This window comes from Chiloscyllium plagiosum, chromosome 5 (assembly GCF_004010195.1).
Source record: "Chiloscyllium plagiosum isolate BGI_BamShark_2017 chromosome 5, ASM401019v2, whole genome shotgun sequence".
NCBI lineage: Eukaryota > Metazoa > Chordata > Chondrichthyes > Orectolobiformes > Hemiscylliidae > Chiloscyllium > Chiloscyllium plagiosum.
The window spans coordinates 37,038,603-37,061,157 of NC_057714.1; the positions used below are offsets into that span (position 1 = coordinate 37,038,603).

Here is a 22,555-nt window from a genome sequence, read left to right on the forward strand (position 1 = left end):
AAATATTAAAGAGCCACCTGGCAAAAGATGGTAAAACATTCTAGTTTCACCTGTGTTAAAAATAACCCTTGGTGCTTACTTGTTGAGGATGTGGGTGACATGGTTTTGCAGCGTCATTAATGCCACAATAGGCATCCTCAACCTACGTGACACACTATTCCAAAACATTTTGCCTTCTTTTGAGAATGGTTGACAAACCCAGTGATGGAACCTGCCATACATGAGCAGTTTTCACTTCACACCATGCTGCTGCTATTCAAGTCTAGCTAAACCAGAGTTACCCTTCCAAAGCTCCACCTTACCACAAGCATCTTCCCATAGGACTTCCTGGCTGACAACTTGCCCTCAAGCAGAATTGCAAATGAACTTATTTTGACTCATCATAATTTCATCGTAGGTCATATTATAATAATTAATTATAATAATTAAAATAATCAATTTACCTAATAACACAATAATATTCACTATAAATTGATGTTCAGCAATCACAGACTTGCATCTGAGACTTACAAACGATTCTGAGACTTGTATGAGTTCTTGCTCTCATTAGACAATCACACCTTGCAGCTGGGACTTCAGATATGCTTATAGAATCCCTACAGTGTGGAAGAAAGCCATTGGGCCCATCAAGTCCGCACCAACCCTCCGAAGAGCATCACATCCAGACCCATGTCCCCCAGTCTTTCTCTGTAACCCTGCATTTACTATGGCTAATCCACCTAACATGCACATCCCTGGACACCACAGGCAAGTTAGCATAGCCAATCCACCCAACCTGGACTGTTGAACGAAATCGGAGCACCCGGAGGAAACCCACAAAGACACAGGGAGAATGTGCAAACTCCACACAGACAGTCACCCGAGGCTGTAATCACTGAAACACTGTGCTGCCCGATCTCTGAGACTTGGATCACTTCAAGCTGATTGATGTTCTTTACCAGACAAAGTCATAGCTATTGCTAACAAGGAGCTACCACCACATTGATTAAAAAATCTACTTGGAGATTGCCTGATTATTTAACTTATTTTCAAATCAACCTTCAGGGATCTTATTACACACCTCTAAAATAGGTGGGACATAAACCCAGGTCTCTCAGTCCGGGAATAGGACATCACCACTGCACCACAAGAGGACTATACAACTTACTTCCTTGCCAACTGATTTCAAATGATTTCAGATGAAGGTGCTCAGCATTTTAAAGTAAAATAAATGCATGCAATTAATGTGATCATATAGTGATCTATTCACTGATCGTATCAATGATTTATAGTGATTGCTATAATGTTATTAGCTGTGTGATCTCATTTCAGGGTCATTGATTTCAATAGACCACCTCAAGATTAGATTACTTACAGTGTGGAAACAGGCCCTTCAGCCTAACAAGTCCACACCGACCCGCCACCCACCCATTCCCCTACATTTACCCAACACTACAGGCAATTTAGCATGGCCAACTCACCTGACCTGCACATCTTTGGACTGTGGGAGGAAACCGGAGCAAACCCACACAGACACGGGGAGAATGTGCAAACTCCACACAGTCAGTCGCCTGAGTCAGGAATTGAACCCGGGTTTCTGGCGCTGTGAGGCAGCAGTGCTAACCACTGTGCCACCGTGCCACCCACAAAGATGTCATGCTATAGCTGAATGAACACTTAGGAACATGACACAGATCATTGTAATCTTGTGTGAAGAAACATTGCTGAAAACAGAATCATGTCATATCTTTCTGCTTTGTTGGCAAATGAGGGAAAGAGTTACAAAGAAAATATGAAATATAAGCATTTTAAATGACAGATAAAGTATTTTTAGCAAGTGTCTATATATTGAGAATTTTAAACTTGCTTTGATTTGTTGCCTGTGAAATTTGATTCTGAATTAAACATTTCTGGGAAAATTAAAATGATTTTTTTAAAAATTCATTCACAGGATGTGTGTATTGCTGGCTATGCCAGCATTTATTGCCCATCCCTAATTGCCCAGAGGGCAGCTAAGAATCAACTGCATTGCTGTGGGTCTGGAGTCACACTGAGGCCAGACCAGGTAAAGATAGCAGTTTCCTTCCTTAAAGGACATTAGTAAACCAGATGGGTTTTCCTGGCAATCAACAATAGATTGATGGTCATCATTAGGCAAATAATGTGGGACTTTTTAAAACTGAGTTCAAACTTTACATCTGCCATTTAGGGATTCAAACCTGGGTCCCCAGAACATTAGTTTGATTCCTGGATTAATAGTCAACTCCTATGCTTAAATTGGTGGATTATTGGCTGCATCAAATATCTTGCCTTAATCGTGATATCATGCTCATTTTTTCTTTCATGCAATGGAAAAAGCACAAGGCTTTCACTATGGTTAAATAAAAGGATGTCTTTTTAATGAAGCTACAAAATCAAACGAAAAAAATGTTACTCATCTCAAACCCAATACTGAGCGTAGAACATAGAACATCACAGTTCAGTACGGGCCCTTTGGCTCTCGATGTTGCGCCGACCTGTCATACCAATCTGAAGCCCATCTAACCTACACTATTCCATGTCCGTCCATATGCTTGTCCAATGACGACTTAAATGTACTTAAAGTTGGCGAATCTACTACCATTGCAGGCAAAGCATTCCATACCCTTACTACTCTCTGAGTAAAGAAACTACCTCTGACATCTGTCCTATATCTAACACCCCTCAATTTAAAGCTACGCCCCCTCGTGCTCGCCGTCACCATACTTGGAAAAAGGCTCTCCCTGTCCACCCTATCTAACACTCTGGCAGCTCCTGTAGATCTGCAATTTGCCTCATTAACTACACCAATAGAAACTATCCTAAAACACTTTTTAGAGTATTACCTAAGGTCATCTTTAATCGTTTAACCTGGAGATAAATAGTTCCATTGAAATTGGAGCAGTCTCCAGGTAGATTTTTGAATCAATGTGGTGGTAGCTCCTTGTTAGCAATAGCTATGACTTTGTCTGGTAAGCATGAAAAGATTATCAGTCTACTGCAAAGATGACAGGTAGTACATCAAAATAAAGGGCTCCTACTAAAGATGGAACATTTTCCAATGACTGTCAGAAATTAAATCATTTAGAAAAATGAACTCTTCAACTGAGTTTCAGATGAGGACAATGGAATGTGTAAAAACTATTTTTATCATGTCCTTCATCATTTTCTTAAAGCAAGTCACTTTAGTGAAATAGATGATAAGAATGTGGTTAACAACATATGTGTATAAGAACAAAAGTATCTACCTTGTATCAATGTGGTTTGCTCAGAGTTAGTTATATACATCAGTAGTTAGGACAGAATGTTATAGATGCCTGAACAATGCGAGCTATGGAGGAAAATGTGGTAATATCATGTGAGAAGGAGAAAGTGAGGATTGCAGATGCTGGAGAGTCAGAGTTGAAAAGTGTGGCATTGGAAAAGCACAGTGGGTCAGGCAGCATCCGAGCAGCAGGAGAAAGTCGACATTTCGGGCATAATCCCTCCATCAGGAATGTGGGAGGGCAAATGGGGGCTGAGAGATAAAAGGGAGCATGGGGGTGGGATTGGTGAAAAGGTCGGTGGGAAGGTGATAGGTGGATGCAGGTTGGAGGTAATTGTGATAGGTCGGTGAGGATGGTGGAGGGGAATAGGTGGGAAGGAAGATGGACAGGTTGGACAGATCAAGAGGGTGGTGCTGAGTTGAAGGGTTATATCTGGGATAATGTGGGGGTAGAGGGGAGATTTGGAAGTCAATGTTGATTCCATACGGTTGTAGTCCTGAGGCGGAGGATAAGCTGTTCTTCTTCCAGTTGGCGGATGGCTTTGATTTGGCAATGGAGGAGGCCCAGGACTTGCATGACCTTGGGGGAATGGGAGGGGGAGCTGAAGTAATCAGCTACAGGGAGGTGGGGTTGTTTGGTGCATGCAGACAAGAGATGTTCCCTGGGGCACTTTGCGAATAGGTGTCCTGTCTCCCCAGTGTAGAGGAGACCAGATCAAGAGCAACAGACACAGTAGGTGAGGTGGGAGGACGTGTGGGGAAATCTCTGCCAGATGTGGAAAGATACATTGAGGCTGTCAATGGAGGTTCAGAGGGATGTGTGGATGCAGGTTTTACACTTCTTGCTGTGGCATGGGAAGCTGCCAGATGTGGAGGGTGGGTTGGTGGGGGGTGTGGACCTAACAAGGGAGTATTGAAGGAACGCAGATAGGTGTGGGGAGGGAAATATATCTCTGGTGGTAGGATTTGACTGCAGGTGGTGGAAATAGCATAGGAGATTGCGCTGTATCTGGAGATTAGTGGGGTGGAAGGGGAGGACTGGGGTGTCCTATCCTTGTTGTAGTTAGAGAAAGTGGAGGGTATTGTTGCTCACTTTGGAGGGGAAATTGTGATTCTTGAAATAAGAAGCCATCTGGGATGTCCTGGAGTGGAATTGCTCCTCCTGGGAGCAGATACGGCGGAGGCAGAGGAATTGGAAATAAGGGATCACGTTTTTACAGGAGGGGGGAGTGGGAGGAGATGTAGTCAAGGTAACTGTGGGAATCGGTGGGTTTGAAAAAGATGTCTGTGTTGAGCTGGTCACTGGAGACAGAGACAGAGGGGTCAGGAAGGGGAAGGAGGTGTCCAAGATGATCCAGGTGAACTTAAGGTCAGGGTGTCAGTGAAGTTGATGAATTGTTCAACCTCCCCATGAGAGAATAAGTTGGTGTCAATGCAGTCTTCATCATGTGAGAAGTCTTCACCATATGAGAAGTCAAGCAAAGCCAAAATCAACATCAGCAGTAACTCATTGCATATTTTAACTAAATATTGGGTATGTGTGTCTTGGGAAAGACAGTTGTGAAAGGGGTCAAGAGTATTAGTAAAGGTTAGATAAGGTAAAGCCATTGCTTCCCCTGAGGCCTCTGAACCCTCTTCTTCAGAGGCCGTGTACGTACCACTGTTGGAGCAGCCCTTTTCTCTGGTGGGGCTGTGGTTATCCACTATAAGACACTAGGGAGAGAAGGCATTGTGGCCAATATTTGGAAGTGATGCACTGTAATGATATTGTCATGCCTCACTGTTGTACCATATTGGACTCAAATCCCACTGTTCCCAAGTCATCACAAAGTCTACAGATTTTGAATCAATATGCAAAATTCCCCAATTTATTTGATTTTCACAGCCAGGTTGAGAGAAAGCATGGACCAATTTTATTTGAGAAGAATGACTATTTATTTACACTCCAGCTACAGATAAAATATTATGACCAATGGTACATTTAACACTACCAGAGATTACTCTAACTCTTATTATAAACCCACCCCCACTTTATATTCTCACAAATAGCCAGACAGACATTGGTAGGAGAAAATAGATGGGCAGAGGGAAAATTAGGAAAACAATTCAGAAATCTTTGTTCACAAGATCTGCTGAGTTGCCTTTTGTTGATCAAAATGTTTCTGGCTTTCCTTTGCCTCACAGCGCCAGAGACCCGGGTTCAATTCCCGCCTCAAGCGACTGTGTGGAGTTTGCACATTCTCACAGTGTCTGCGTGGGTTTCCTCCAGGTGCTCCGGTTTCCTCCCACAGTCCAAAAATGTGCAGGTTAGGTGAATTGGCCATGCTAAATTGCCCGTAGTGTTAGGTGAAGGGGTAAATGTAGGGGAATGGGTCTGGGTGGGTTGCGCTTTGGCGGGTCGGTGTAGACTTGTTGGGCCGAAGGGCCTGTTTCCACACTGTAAGTAATCTAATCTAATCTAAAAAGGCACAGGGTGGCTGGTTATTTATGAAATTTCTCTGACTTAACAATTAAAAGTCACAGCTTAAAACAGCTTAAAATTAGTTGAAGGGGCAATAGAAAGGGGACATAATAATAAAGTGAAAGGCAGGAGGTTTAGAGGGGATTTGAGAAAAACTGTTTTACCCAGAGGGTGGTGAGAGTCTGGAATACACTGCCAGGAAGGGTATTTGAGGCAAGAAACTTCACAAGCATCAAAAAAATACTTAGTTGAAGACTTGATATATCATAACATTCAAGGTTATGGGCCAAGTGCTGGGATATGGGACTATTATCGGTTTAGTAGACTTTGTTGGTACAGGCTCGCTGGGCTGAAGGGTCCCTTCTATACTGTATCTTGCTGTACCAGGCTGTTACGCATAGTGTGCTCTCTATTGTGCATCGGTAAAAGTTGGTGAGGGTCTTTATGGACCTGCCAAATTTCCTGATCTGCCCGAGAAAGAAGAGGCTTTGTTGTGCCTTCTTGACCAATACATCTACATGGGAGGTCCAGGACAGGTTGTCAGTTATTGTCATCTCTCCTGACACCTACAAGGCACTAGTCAGGAGTGTGATGGAATACTCCCCAATTCCTTAGAGCACAAAAAGCTCAAAACCAAAGAGAGGCGGAGATAGAGAGAGAGACATAAAGAGAAAGTGTTATCAACAGTGCTAAAAGAAGAACAAAGAACCAAGAATGAAGAACAATACAGCACAGAAACACGCCCTTTGACCCTCCAAGTCTGCACTGACTCATTTTTCCCTCTCTTACTAAAACTGTGTTCACTTACAGGATACGTATCCCTCTAATACCTTCCTACTCATGTATTCATACAGGTGCTTCTTGATGCTGCTTTTGTGTCTGCTTCCACCACCTCCTCAGGCAGCACATTCCAGGCCCTCACCACCCTTTTGGTGAAAAACTTACCTCGCACATCTCTTTTAAACTTGCACCTTGAACCTACCTCCCCTAGTAATTGACCCCTCCGCCCTGGGAAAAATACTTCTTACTTTCCATTTTATCCATGACATTCACAACCTTATAAACTTCTATCATGTCTTCCCTCAACTTCATGCATTCCAGTGAAAACAAACCAAGTCTATCCAACCTTTCTTCATAGCTAAAATCCTACATACCAGGCACCATCCTGGTAAACCTTTTCTGTACCCTCTCCAAAGCATCCACATCTTTTTGGTTGTGTGGTGACCAGAATGGTATGCAATATTCCAAGTGTGACCTAACTAAAGTAACCAAGTGACCTAAACTACAATGTACATCTCCAGGGCATTACCTGGCTCTCTGGATAATTAGTCTAGAAAGAGTACCACTGGCCCGTCAGGAATGTTTCTGATGAAGGGCTAATGCTCGAAACATCAACTCTCCTGCTCCTCGGATGCTGCCTGACCTGCTGTGCTTTTTCAGCACCATACTTTTTGACTCTGATGTTCAGCATCTGCAGTCCTTACTTTCTCCTAGAGCATCAAAAGTGCATGGAAATTCACCACGATATAAGATATGTCGAAATGACACTGTGTAGCAGAGATATGTGCTTGGCTAAATAACCTCCTCGCTTGTTTTGTACGTTTCAATGGGATGCAAGATTAGTACAGAAGAAAGTCATTCAGTCCAACATACCTGTGCCAGTTTTCTGAAAGGATGACAACTTTAGTCACCTTTCCCCTGTCTTTTTATATCTTTCTCGTACTTTTTCCATTTAGCAACTATTTAGCAATGTTGGTTTTGCTTCCACCATTCTTTCTGGTAAGCCATTCTCAGGTGATAGACCAGGCCACATTCCATTGCTATTTACCTCTCTTAGTTAAGGTGTAGTCGTTGTGTAAAACTGACTCTGAGCTTAAAAAGGGACTGCAACCAAAATCTAACCCTAATGACATAAAAATCAATTTTATTACCTCACTGTTTGTTCTTTAGCTGGTGAACGCACGCCCTCTAATTATTGACTCAGGAATCATTGCAAGTTCACTATCTACCCTTTTGATTTATTTGGTTTGACTTATTTATTGTCATGTGTATCCTATTACAAATTACAGTGAAAAAGTGTCATGTAATGTTACCTCTCTCTGGCGTCATCTTCAAACACAGAAACATAGAAATAAAGACAGAAAAAAATGAAGAAATAAACAAAGTGTCCAACTTTCCAGTCCTTCTTGTTAAGGGTTATGGCCCTGGTGGTCATGCACCTATTCCCTTCGCCGTGTTGCTGCCACTGGAATGAAAGTTACCAAATTTCAGCGCCATCTTGCCTCCACCAACATCCTCACCACAATGAGCCCTTGCTGGACCTCACCAATGCAAACATCACCAATGTTGCCATGTCCTGCGAAGGCCCAAACTCGACTCTGCCACTGCCATGAGTCTGCTTTGGGCCCACCTCGCTGCTGCAGCCACTGCAGATGCTGTTAGGTCTTGTACTGGGCCCAAACATGCCTTCGCTGCTGCCCCCAGGAATCTGCACTGGATGCAGATGCCGCCAGGAATCCAAACCTCCTACTGCAGTCAGGAGTCAGCAGTAAAATCGCCTCAATGAAACAGAAGTTGGTGGGAACGCAAACTCTACTGGATATCCCCAGCATGAGTATGCGCTGCTGGGCATAAGTCTGCGCTGCTGGGCCTACGCAAGTCCATACTGATGGACCTATTCAGGTCCACACTGCTGGGACCACCATGTGTCCACACTGGTGGACCTACACAAATCCAAACTGATGGGCCCACCATGTGTCCATGCTGCTTGGCCTACTCAAGTTCACACTGCTGGGTCTACTCAGGTCCACACTACTGGGCCTACTCAAATCAACACTGCTAGGTACACCATGAGTACGCACTGCTGGAGCTACTCAAGTTCACACTGCTAAACCAACTCAAGTCCACACTACTAGGTCTACTCAGGTCCACACTGCTGGGACCACCATGAGTACACGCTGCTGGGTCTATTGAAGTCCATGCTGCTGGACCTACTAAGTCCACACCGCTGGGGCCACCATGAGTACACGCTGCTGGACCTACTCGGGTCTGCGCTGTTGGGCCCACTGACGTCCACACTGCTGAGCTCACCATGAGTCCGCGCTGCTGGACCTACTCAAGTCCACACTGTTGGGCCCACCACAGGTCTGCGCTGCTGGGCCTACTTGAGTCCTGGCTGTTGGGTCCACTCACCACTGCTGATGCTATTGCCATGACAGAGGTATCCACCATGCGGTAAGTAAACAAAATAGAAAAGAAGAAAAGAAAGAAGAGATTGCAAAACAAAAAGAAAAACAGACAGAGCGACGAACCAGGAACACCACTCCATTGCCACCTTACCGGAAAAGTCCTATCCACCTGATCCAATCCTATTCACATCAATTACAAAATCCAAGGAAACCCAAAAGAACTACGGATGCTGTAGATCAGACACAAAATCAGAAGTTGCTGGAAAATCTCAGCACGTATGACAGCATCTGTGAAGTGAAATCAGAGTTAATGTTTTACATCAAGTGACAAATCCTCAGAATGTTCTGAGGAAGGATCGCTGGAATTGAAACATTAACTCTGATTTGTCTTCACAGATGCTGCCAGACCTGCTGAGCTTTTCCAGCAACTTCTGGTTTTGTTGCAAAAGCAAAGAATTCAAGATAAAACAATTGATTTGCATTTCTGTCTGAGAGCATCTCAAAGCATACCACATTGACGTGAAAATGGAGTCTGCAGCAGAAATTTATTTTGTTTAGATTAATTGAATTTTTGCTCAAAATTGTAGATATTTCCTTTTTACATTCTTTGTATTTGCTTTGATGTTTTCATGACTAAAAGCCTCTCAATTAATATAACCTCTTCTGTGTCACTTTCTGGCTGGGTCAGTCATTGCATTATACCAAATAATAAAAGTTTTGATTATTGGATGATCTTGCACACGTTTTGACTAACAGGAATGATCAGATAAGAACCTTCCATCTTTTTGGTGTAATGAATGTACTTCCATTATTAAAATTTGTTGAGGAATCATGTCAAAAAGAATGTGAAAATTGATTTATTTGAAGTACTGGGCAGACACCTAGACACTGACAACTATTTCTTTTGAGGCATTTTCTGGAGTCTCATGACTTAAGCTAACTGCTTAGATTTGCTCCTGGAAATCAAATGTCTGGGTTTATAGCTGTCAGGGGTCATGGATATTTGAGATTCTTTGGAGTTCACTTTGGGGAATAGCCTGTTGAGAAAAGCAACTACCTAAATAGTCTTTTCCCACCTTTAGGAGAAAATCTTCTTGAGAGGCCAGTGCAAAGGCTGGAAAATCTGAGTCACCTTCTTCTCCTGAAAAGCTTAATGAAAACTTCCACATAACATCTTTGTTAACCAACTGCATCGATTGCCAGGGCATTTGATGAGGAAGTGATGACTTAGTGGTATTATCACTAGACTATTAATCCAGAGACCCTGGTAATGTTCTGCGGACTGGGGTTTAAATCCTGCCATGGAAGGTGGTGGAATTCGAATTCAATTAAAAATCTGGAATTAACAGTCCAACAATAACCTTGAATCCAAAACTGATTATTGATCTGGCTTACTAATGTCCTTTAGGGAATGAAACTACTATCCTTTCCTGGTCTGGCCTACATGTAACCCCCAGACCCACAGCAATGTGGTTGACTCTTAAACTGCCCTCTGGGTAATCAGGGACAGGACAATAAATACTGGCCTAGCCAATGAGTCCCTTATCCCATCAATGAATTTAAAAAGAAACGTGTCCAGAGACAATTGTCTGTCTTGAGATAACCATCAACTATGCCAGGATGCCAGACTATTTAATTATTTCATATCTTATTCCTTTTCCTTTAAGAACTAACAATTATTTGGCCAAAGATTTTCTTTGAACAAGATTGCCTCTACAGAATAAAAACACTTTGTTATTGTTCCTTTCACAGGTGGATGTGCATGTATGTTGGATTATGTAAAGGGGCAAATATTTAGAATTCCATATCTCAAAATGCTTGTTAATTTGCATCAAAATAAAATGTGTTTTTTTTAGATTAAGTTACTCATGTTACTATTTATTAAAGAAACCTGTTTTTTTTTACTCTGAACTGAGTATAGATAAAGTATGAGCTGAAACTTTATTGCTGGAACAGCACAGCAGGTCAGGCAGCATCTAGGGAACAGAAGATTCGACGTTTCGGGCACATGCCCTTCCTCAGGAATGTGCCCGAAACGTCGAATCTTCTGTTCCCTAGATGCTGCCTGATCTGCTGTGCTGTTCCAGCAATAAAGTTTCAGCTTTGATCTCCAGCGTCTGCAGACCTCACTTTCTCCTATAGATAAAGTATACAATTGGCTATTTCAGTTATTTGATAAAACATTACATTTTGTGAGCAGTGGAGTTGTACTGAAGAGACATGGTGCATTCTTCAACCTCAGTCATTACATCAGTTTCCTAATTGGACTTGATTTTTTATTCAAGTTGTCCACCCCTCACAGCAGACAACATGACACTTAGAATAAGCGCCATTGTGTTTTGTGGCACTGTCTCTACGCAAAATGGGACAGACTTGGAACAGATCTCGCAATTCAAGACTGGTCACCCATGAACTGTACTTCAGCTTAACCTGCAACCTCATGGCCCATCTATCCCTTACTCAACCAGGGGTAGGGGGTTTAGAATCTACCCTAATTTCCATTGTGATAAAGAGTTTGCTATACAGAGAGACTGCCATTGTTCGTAATGTTCTTGATTCAAGGAACAAATTTGTTTCTTAGCACACGTCCACAATAATGGCATTCTGATAATACAAAATCACAAACCATGCTTATACTTTCTCTGTATCCAAATTTTAATGCCACTGTAGTCTTTCAAGTTAATTAAATCACCCCATTCAGTTCCCTCATTATTTGATATGGCACAGTCAGGGCTAACTGACTGTGCCATATCAAATAATGCTAGGAAGGCTTCAAAGTAAATTGTGTTCTTCACCACTCTTTAATTACCGGGAATAAATCAGGATGCTGTCTCTGCTCTGGTACTGCAGCTGAATGGGAGAGCGGAATTCAGGAATTAAAAATAGCTGACGAGAAAAACATTGGAATTGTAAGCATGGGCCCTGTTAAAACTTAAAACTTTATTTTTTAAACCAGGCTTGAAAACAATACAATCTTACTTCATTTAGTCTTTCGTTGGCAATGAAAGAGTTGAAAGGTGAAGGATGTATGGTGGAGATTGTTTCTTGTGCCCATTTCTCCAGCATAAAATATGAATAAAAGAATTCAATTTTGTGGAGCCCAATTATAGCTGAATAAAACCCACTGCTATTATGGCTTGGGCATATTCAGGGATCCCTGACTAAGTGTTAGGCTGTTGTGGATTGTTATAGTTAGGGGCAATCTACTTTGGTCTGTTAGACATCTCATGAGTTGGATAAAACAAACAGTAAGTGGTTTATGAGTATTGCTGTATATTAAATACAGATTATAAGTACTTTTACCAGAACTGATATTCATATTAGAAGCCTTCCAGATCTCTCCACTGACTGCCTCAGACTGGTGTGTGCCAACAGCTCAGTAGTGTGCTAATCACACTCTTTCACATTTGTATATAATATTTCCCATGTCTTTATCCCAGTTACCTGTATTATTTTTCATGCATTCAACTTTTTATGTTTGCATTTGCATCCTAGCCCATCTCCCCCCAGTTTCGGATTTCATCAGTTCAGTTGGGTCTGGAGGTTTTGTGACTCTCCATGAATCATTTCTCTTCTCATTCAGCATAACGATTGTCTCTCTTCTTCCATTTGATTCTTGATTTGGATGGCTTTTCTGATTTTTCCTGCCTTTTTCAAAATTCAGGTTCACCATCTGGCTCATTCAAATATGTAACTGGCACAAGGGTCTGAAAGATTGGAATAAGATACCTTCTATTTCATCTTACTGCACCTTTTGCTGTATGAATGCTGAAAAATCCCTCTATTTTTGCTGCTCTGGATAATCATACCTTTTCTGTTTTGATCCCTTCTCCATGTCTTTTGACCTTTCCACAACTTTGGTAAATTCTTGGTGCAATAATTTTTATAATAATCGCTGGTTTCTTCCTGTCTGTAAAGCTTCTCTTTGTGTTCAATTGTCTTGTAATCATTGGATTGTAATCTTGGAATTAATTTCTATGTAGATCAAAAAGTTGAATTTTGACTTTCCTTCTGATCAATAATTCAAAGATACTAGTTCACATTGAAATGGTCTGGAATTCTAGTTCATTACTGCTGTTTGAAAATCCTCAGTCTCACTCAGAAGTGACTTGATAGTTCTGACTCATCCTTCAGCTTCACAATTGGACTAAGGGTATCCTGAAAAATTTGCAACATGTTCAAACTCACTACTTTCTTTGAAGTACTTGAAATATTCAACTACAAGTTATGGTCAATTATCAGGAATAACTACCTGGAATTCCACAATTTTCCAAAAAAAAATCTCTTGCAATGTTTTAACAAATATCTCTTTTGTCATTGTGTACAATACGTTTCAACTAATACTGAGGAAATGTTCCACTGTTGGATCTGAGATACCTTGAGTCAGAAAGGACACTAAGGTTCTTTCTAATTCAAATGATTTTCATGATCCCATGGAACTACTCAAAGAAGAACAGAGAGCTCGGTGTCTGCCCTCGTCACCAATGTTCTGGCTGTAAAATTTGTCCCATCTAGTTTGCTGGGGAAGGAGAGGAAAATTGCAAGTTGTATAAATCAGGCCGGTGGGGGTATTAGTGAGCTGCACCGTACTGAAATAAGGTAATTACTGCTCAATGGTTGGATACTGAAGTCAATACTAAAGGCTTAAGGGGGATATCACAAAAGCTTTTCTTGTGTTGAGATTTTTCTCATTCTCTCTATATTTTTGCAATTTTCTCACAATGGCGTATGGTATACCTGGAAGGGGAGAATTTCATCAGATGCATGTTTTCATCAAATTGGATCAAAACAATGCAACTTCAACATTAACTCTTTTAAAGCATTACCCAACTTTATATAACACTGTCCAAAAACAAGGACAATGCAATGCATGTTACAGTTTTAGGATCTGTCACTAAAATGTATGATGCAGGAATGCAGCTCAATCTTTCCTGATAACACAATTTGATAGACTTTGAAATAACTTAATTGGTAATATTACTGAAAATTTTAATTTATATTTATTACACTTTTGTTGTTTTCCTGTCCTGCCTCCCTTTCTAACACTGGAGTCCCCCAGGGATGTGTACTCAGCCCCCTACTGTACTCCCTGTACACCCATAACTGTGCGACCAAATTCTGTATGAACGCCATCTGCATGGTCGCTGATGACACCACTGTAGTAGGACAGGAATCAAACAATGACAAATCAGAGTACAGAAAGAGGGCTTGGTGATGTGTTCCAATGAAAACAATCTCTCTCAATGTTGGCAAAACTAAAGAACTGATCATTGACTTCAGAAAGAAAGGAGGGGAACACACTTCTATCTAAATCAATGGAGTGAAGGTTGAGAGGAGAGAGAACTTTAAGTTTCTGGGAGTGATGATAACCGACAACCCGTCCTGGAATTCCCACATAGATGCGACGGTTAAGAACACAAAACAACACTTCTTTTTCCTCAGGTCTCAGGAAATTCGCCATAAGGATGCTCACCAACTTTTACAAATATACCATAGAAAGCATACCATCCGGATGCAAACCAGCCTGTTACAGCAACTGCTTTGCCCAGGATCGTAAGAAACTACAGAAGATTGTGTGCACAGCCCAGACCATCACTGAAGCCAACCTCCCATCCAGGGACACCCTTTACACTTTGTTGCAGAAAGGCTGCCAACATCAAAGACCCCTCTCACCACAGTAATATTCTCCTACAACATCTTCCATCAGGCCGAAGATACAGAAGATTAAACACACACATCAGCAGGTTCAAGAACAGCTTCTTCCTGGCCATTATTAGCCTGCTGAATGGATTCTCTAACTTCAAATAATGTTGATCTTGTTAATGTTGATCTTACCTCGTGCATGACTCTGTCCAAATGTTTTTCATCCTATAATCTGTATATCCTTGCTAACTATGATCTGCCTGTACTGCCCATAAACAAAGCTTTTCACTGTAGTTAGGTATATGTGACAATAAATAAATCAAATCAAATCAAACAATATCATTACAACCAGCATGTAAAATGTGCTGTCAATCTGAATTGCATTTATATCCCACTAGGCAGATTAGGTTAAAATTACGAGGAGAAAGTGAGGTCTGCAGATGCTGGAGATCAAAGTTGAAACTTTATTGCTGGAACAGCACAGCAGGTCAGGCAGCATCCAGGGAACAGGAGATTCGACGTTTCGGGCACAGGCCCTTCTTCAGGAATGGTTCCTGAAGAAGGGCCTGTGCCCGAAACGTCGAATCTCCTGTTCCCTGGATGCTGCCTGACCTGCTGTGCTGTTCCAGCAATAAAGTTTCAACTAGGTTAAAATTACCCCAATACTTTCTGATTTGAAAGATGGATGGGTTTCTGCTCCCAACAACATAAGCAATGAATAGACTTGGAATTCAAATTCCATTATTTAAACACTTGTTGCATTTCAGACAACACAAATTGAACTGATGAAGTCTGTGTTCTGAAAGTACCTGTTTTCTGAAGTCAAACCCTTTTATGAACTTTTGTATGAATTTTTATGATATGCTGCATGTGAACGCACTTCCAAAAAATGTGCCGGTCAGGTGAATTAGCCATGCTAACTTGCCCATGATATTAGGTGCATTAGTCAGGGGCAAATGTAGAGAAATGTGTCTGGGTGGGTTACTCTTCAGTGAGTCAGTGTGGACTTGTTGGGCTGAAGGGCCTGTTTCCACACTGTAGGGAATCTAATCTAAAAGATCTAATCAGTTTTTACATTATTCACAGCAGACACTTATTTACAGTAGTTTAATATTCTGTCTCGAGGTTCAGCTGCCTTCAGTTGAAAATGGGGAATGTTCTAACACCATTATTCACAGCAGACACTTATTTACAGTAGTTTAATATTCTGTCTCGAGGTTCAGCTGCCTTCAGTTGAAAATGGGGAATGTTCTAACACTGACCACTGCATTTCCTTGAATGACAAGCTGGTTTCTTGTAACCAGTACAGACTGACTTACTTTGTTTTAACAATAAACCCCTGAGGGTTAGCTCTAGTGGGTTGAAGAATCCATATTGTTTTTCCAAGTATCATTCTACATCAAGTGATTTTCAAACTGTACGTTGAATTTGTTGATTGCTTTCTTGTAATTAGAGGCACTGTTTGATTGGTTTGCAGCACTGTGAAAGATGTAATTTAGTTTTGTGAACCTCAGATGTCTTTGTAATGAAACAACAGAATAATTGAAAGATGCATTTTACATTGATAAATTTTAATATGCCAAGTACATTTTACAATTTGAGGGAAGTTTATTTCAATTTTGCAATGTAAGGCATGATCAAGCAAATCTTTGAAGAGGAAAGTTAAAATTTGCTTACCTGTTAAAAAAGCAATGTATATGATTGTGTGGTAATACTTCTCAAAGTAAACAATTAAAACTATTTTATTTTGGAGCAGACATCTCAGGACATTGAAAAGACAATGATGAATTGAGATTTGTGGAAACCAAAAGCACAAATACAGATCTTTCTAATCTTCAACATTGGCAAATTTGGGGTTAATAATTTTTCCAATTTATTTTATATAAATATTATTTTACAAAGTGTAAAAACCATTATTTTACAAACTGCTATCAATATCAGTGATCCTTATGACTTTAGCCTTAAGCGATTCAAGATGGCCGCAGAGTAGCAGGGCTGTGTGTGGGCTCTTGCTCGGGGCTCATCCACCCCCACATACTTTCTTTCTTTTTAGGTCTGTTCTTCTTCTTTCATTTCCTTCTCACGTTTTTATTTTCTTTTGAGCCTTTGTGGGGGGTTAGTTGGTGAAATCAATGAGGCAGTGAGAGTGAGTTGTATGTGGGATGGTGGTTTCTCACGGCAGTGGTGCATGCAACTCCTTGGTGCTGGCAGTGACAATAGCAGCAGGGACATCCCCCTGACATTCGGAGCTGGGCAATGGCAGCAGTGGTAAAACTCATCCAGCGATTAGAGGTGACAGTGTCAGTGGACTTTTCGAGATGGCAGTGCCAGCAAGACGAGATCGGAGAGGAGCAAGCCAGAGCAGGACTATTGATGAGATGGCAGCAATGGCATGGTCTGGCAGCGGAGTCAGGAATTCCTGGTTACAGAAGGCTCATAGTTCCTGGCGTTGGAGAGGCAGCAGCTGCAGCGGTGATGGCATGGTATGCCCAGAGCTGGGATTCCTGGCATCATCAGAGTGGCTGCAGAGACGTGGACTCCTGGTTGTGGGGTGAGAGTGGGACCCAGCATTGGGTGAAGTGATAGCACCTAAAGAGTGGCAACTCCTATGTTGGTGGATTTGGCACAGGCAGCATCAAGATGGTGGAGAAGGGGTGGTGGCACAGGTGTCATTGGTGAGCCAGCTCAGGGCTCTCTTTCAGTTATATCTTTTACCCTTCAATAGTTTATTTCAGTTAATTAGTTTATCCTTTTTATCCTTAAACTACTGTAGTCTCTTTCAGTCATATCTTTTATCCATCACCAATTTCTTTCGGTTATATCTTTTAACCCTTTTATCCTTAACCTATTCAAAATGGTACCAGATTATGGTGACTGTTGAAGTTTTTCACTGTATTTTACTGTATTATTCACTATAAAATGCATGTGACAATAAATAAATCATCCATTATAGTTTCTTTAAAAGTCAGATGCATTGAAGATTGGTTCAGATATAATGTAGTATTTGAAAAAAAATGATTGGAGGTGCCGGTGTTGGACTGGGTTGTACAAAATTAAAAATCACACAACACCAGGTTATAGTCCAACAGGTTTTTTTGGAAGCACTAGCTTTCAGAGTGCTGCTCCTTCATCAGGTGGTTGTCCATCAGGTGGTTGTCCACCAGGTAGTTGTCCATCAGGTAGGTAAAAACAATGACTGCAGATGCTGGAAACCAGATTCTGGATTAGTGGTGCTGGAAGAGCACAGCAGTTCAGGCAGCGTCCGAGGAGCAGTAAAACCGACGTTTCGGGCAAAAGCCCTTCATCAGGAATAAAGGCAGAGAGCCTAAAGCGTGGAGAGATAAGCTAGAGGAGGGTGGGGTGGGGAGAAAGTCGAGTTTGTTTCAGGACATGGTTGAAGAGCTTCAGGGCAGAGGAAATGACCTGGGAGTTGCAGTGGGAGAGGGACTCCCTGAGATTCTTGTAGAGACCCCCACCCTCCTCTAGCTTATCTCTCCACGCTTCAGGCTCTCTGCCCTTATTCCTGAAGGGCTTTTGCTGCTCCTCGGATGCTGCCTGAACTGCTGGGCTCTTCCAGCACCACTAATCCAGAAGTTGTCCATCAGGTGGTTGTCCACCTGATGAAGGAGCGATGCTCCAAAAGTTAGTGCTTCCAAATAAACCTGTTGGACTATAACCTGGTGTTGTGTGATTTTTAACTGTGAACAAAGCAGCAATTCTCCTTGTATATAACATCAGCAGAATTGCCATTATTAAACACCATTTAAAAAGGGGAACTAGAGGGAGAAAATTAATGACATATTGGAAAAGTAATATTGGACTAATAAATGAAAGTTATCATACATTTATTAAAGGAAAATTGTGCTTAACTAACTCAATGAGCTATTTGATGAAATAATGGTCTGAATTTTTAACAGTAGTACAATTAGTGTTGTGCATTTTCAAAAGGAGTTTCACATGTCATATAATTGATTTGTGAAACTGTTTCTTTCAGAGAAATATAAAGTGATGCCAACCAAAGGTCAGCTTTAGGACTACTGATCTTTTGGATGTGCATTGTTATAGACTGGGTATAAGGGCAAAATTTAAAAGTTTGCTGATGATACAAAACTCTGAATTGTAGCAAACCATTGTGAGCAAAGCAACAGATTTCACGGGGATAGAAATTGTACTGGCAAACATACGGCAGATTAAATTTAAAACAGAGAATTGTGAAGTGATATATTTTGCCAGGAAGAATGAGGGGAGGTGACACAAAGCACATATAACAATTTTAAAGAAAGGTTTTGTGGGAGAATCGGACTACAAAACCCAGCCAGACTCATCTTGATGTGGGGAGCAAATCACTTCATCTTTTCTGCCTTTACTGGGTGGTGAGGTGAGTTTCTCACTAGGCAGTGGTGAGTTGCCAATTAAGGGACTTATAATAAAAATATAGAACTGCAAATGCTTGAAATCTGAAACAAAAAGAGGAAAGGTTGGAGAAACTCAGCAAGACCAGCAGCATCAGTACAGAGAAAAACAGTGTACACAGTTTGAGTCCAGTGATCCTTTGTCAAAACTGGTAAGAGTTCAGAGAGAGCAGTGTTTATGCTGATGACACGGTGTGGGGGAGTAAATAGAGCTAATGGAAACAGAGCCGAGAGAGAAATGAGGAGATAGAAAAGGGATCAGCAGACAAAGAAATACCGATGATAAGCTGAGAAAGAGATAATCACTATGTAGTCTGCTAGCAAGAAGTGTGAAAAACTGAAAATGTTTGGCTGCATTAGGAGCAGCCAAACATTATAATGCAGGACCTAATGGTGTGGAGAAAGATTGATGAATGTAGACGAGTGTGTTCTGAATTCTGTAAGGCACCTGGGTGAAAAATGAAGTGATGTTTCTTGAAAACATGCTGAGGCTTGCTGGAGTTGACGCAGTGATATGTTGAAGTGACGAGCAACTGGAAGCTCCAGGTCATTTTTATGGACAGAATGTAGATGTTGGGCAAAGCAGTCACCCATTCTACTCCTTGTCTCCCCTGTGTACTGAGGGCTATATTGTGAGCAGCAAATATGGAAGAGTAGATTGAATGAAGTGTTACTTCACCTGGAAGGTGCATCTGGGACCTTAGATAATGAGGACAGAGGATGTAAATGAGAAAGTGTTGCACCTTCTGCAGTTGCAGGGGAAAGTACCGTAGAGGGCTGTAGGGAGCTGTTGGGTGCGATGGAGGAGTGCACCAGGTGTCCAGGAGGGAAGGCAAGGCTCACACGAGAGGGGAGGGGAAAATGTGTCGGTAGTGGCTTCCCACTGGAGATGGCAGAGATGGTAGCTTATGATTTTTGGATATACAGGTTGGTGGGGTGGAAAGCAAGTTCAACGGTTCTCTATCATTGTTGAAGGAGGGGATGGAGGGGTGTGGTGAGAAGTGCAAGAAATCGGTAGTATATGTTTGAGGGCCCTGTCAAACATGGTGGTGGGAAATCCTTGTTTGAGTATAAAGGAGGACATTTCTGAGGCTCCCCCCGCCCCACCCTGTGGAAGCTGGCAGCATTGGAACAGATGTGATAGACAAACTGAGAGAATGGGATGGAGCTTTTACAGGAAGCAGGGTGTGAGGATATATCACACTGAAGAAGGGCTTATGCCCGAAACGTCGATTCTCCTGTTCCCTGGATGCTGCCTGACCTGCTGCGCTTTTCCAGCAACACATTTCCAGCTCTGATCTCCAGCATCTGCAGACCTCACTTTCTCCTCCGTGAGGATATATCATCCAGGTAACTGGGAGTCAGTGGGTTTATAGTGGATATTGATGGCCAGCCTATCCTCAGAAATGGAAACACAGAGGTCAAGTCAGAGATGCATCAAGTAAAGATGAAGGCAGAGTGGAAATTGGAAGCAAAATTGAAACATTTTTCTAATTCTAGACAAGACAGAGAGGCAGCACTGATGATGTCATCAATGTATCGGAGATAATGTTATGGGGAGTGTGGTGTTTGTAAGAGGTCAGCTGGGTGGACCACATAGAATATGAGTTCCCTGATTGGGGCTGCTAATTTGGTTCAAATAGGGAGCCCAGGCTGACAGTTATGAACAGCCATCTGTTCACTCTGAGAGCTGGCACTGTGGAAGCTGAATCAGTGTAAAGGACTCGCCATGTGTAAATAAAGAGTGGCTCAGTGACAGGATAAGAGCCGCTGTGGAGTTATTTCAGGGATTGAAACAAGGAATGTTCAACTTACCCCACGAAGAGATAGGAATAACTGGTGCCCATGGATTATAGCCTGTTAAATGTCTTATTCGCGCCACAACTTTTCCCATTAATATTCAGCTTCCTATCCTACAAAACACGTTGAACAAGCTAATCATCTAGAATTCTTGACATGGACATCAGAGCTGGTACCTAGCAACTTCAACTCACTGCTGGCTACATGGAGCTTCCACGTTGGTCAGCACCACATAGTAGGGTAGGAACTATGGGCATCAGTCCATTAAAACCCAACACAATGTGCGCTTAACCAGAAAAAGCTAAAAATCACACAACACCAGGTTATAGTCCAACAGGTTTAATTGGAAGCACACACAGCTTAACCAAATCTTAACCAGAAAAATGTAGGTGTTACTTGAAGCAGGAGTCAGACAAGTCAGATGGGCCTTCGAGTTTGCTGTGCCATTCAATAAGCTCATGGATGCTTCTACCACAGTCACATTTTCCTGGCATATATTTATTCTATTAGTGCTAGATTGCTACGCAGAGAAAACAGCCTCTCAACATTTATCCTGTCAAGCCCTCTAATGGTTTAATGTGTCTCATTGAGATCACTTCATTTTAATTGCTTACTGTCACCGTATGTTTATTGTGCAATCCATTCATAAGAATGTCAACATCCCTCTGAATATTTACTAGGCCTTCATGTGTTAATATATTTTGTTTGTCTCTTCACCTTTCCAATTTTTCCCACATTATACTCCATATGATACCTTCTTACTCAATCAATTATCTATATCCTCTTGCAGTCTCTTTAATTCCTTCTCTCAGGTTTCCATGTAGCTTTGAGTGGTATCTAAGCTAACATAAATTATCTAGAAGCAAAATATTGCAGATGCTAGGAATCTAAAATTAAAAGGGAAATTCTGGAGAAACTCAGCAGTTCTGGTAGCATCCGTGGAAAGAGAAAGAGTACACCTCCTCACAATCTGTTTTCTGGAAGGAAGCCATTCCATTCCAGGATAACACCAACAAACACAACTTCCACTCTCCTTCTGTCAGTATTCCACAGGGACCGCTCTCTCTATGATACCTTGGTCCACTCCTACATCACTTCCACAACTCCCACAAGACAACTTCCTATGCAACTGCCCAAGGTATCACACTTGCCTTTCATCTCTTCCCTCCTCACTGACAATGGCCTGGAACACATCTTCCAAGTGAAGTCACATTTTACTTGTAATTCTTTCAAACTAGTCTGCTCCAGTCACTGCTCACAGTGCAGGCTCCTTTACATTGGTGAGTTTTAATGCAGACTAGGTATTGGCTTTGCTGAAAACTTACCAGCCTGTCCATGAAAATGACTTGAGCTTCCGGTTGCCAATCACTTCAAGACACTACCATGTTCCCATGCTCACATTTCTGTCTCATCATCCAAATTCCAATCTCCCTTTGTACAACAGATATGCCCACTCTAGATCACAGGTTAATTGTCGTTAAAATCTTCTTCACCCAATCAGCAAAAAAATCAGTTTTATCCTAGGTGCTGCTGTCTCCTATTCCTTATCAATGTTGCTTCCCTGTCCTTTCTGTTTCCCCTCAAAAAGTTTGAAAAAAAAACTCAGCAGGTCTGGCAGCATCTGTGGAGAGAAAGCAGAATTAACAGAGAAAAAAAAAGTTCTGAAAAAGGGTCACTGGACCCAAAACACTAATTGTTTGTCTGCTTTCACTGCTTTCTGGAGAAAAGAATCCCACAAACAAATGAAAGGAAACACATTTTCCCAGATGTCAGTCTTTAATGGGAGATC

General features: G+C 41.7%; 1 protein-coding gene across 3 annotated transcripts in view; it reads right to left on the reverse strand.

Annotated features, from left to right (window-relative positions):
* Positions 1–22,555, reverse strand: part of phf14 (PHD finger protein 14) — a 290,569-nt gene that overhangs the window by 24,430 nt on the left and 243,584 nt on the right. The window contains exon 20 of one of the 3 annotated variants that reach the window (XM_043689857.1): positions 18,391–19,011. The exons of 1 other annotated variant lie outside the window; for it this stretch is intronic. In XM_043689857.1, coding sequence (XP_043545792.1) covers positions 18,976–19,011 — 36 coding nt within the window. In that variant the 3' untranslated portion in view covers positions 18,391–18,975. Of the gene's footprint in view, positions 1–18,390; positions 19,012–20,801; positions 20,880–22,555 lie in introns of those variants that run through there. One more of the 3 variants, XM_043689856.1, reaches the window with a different exon arrangement.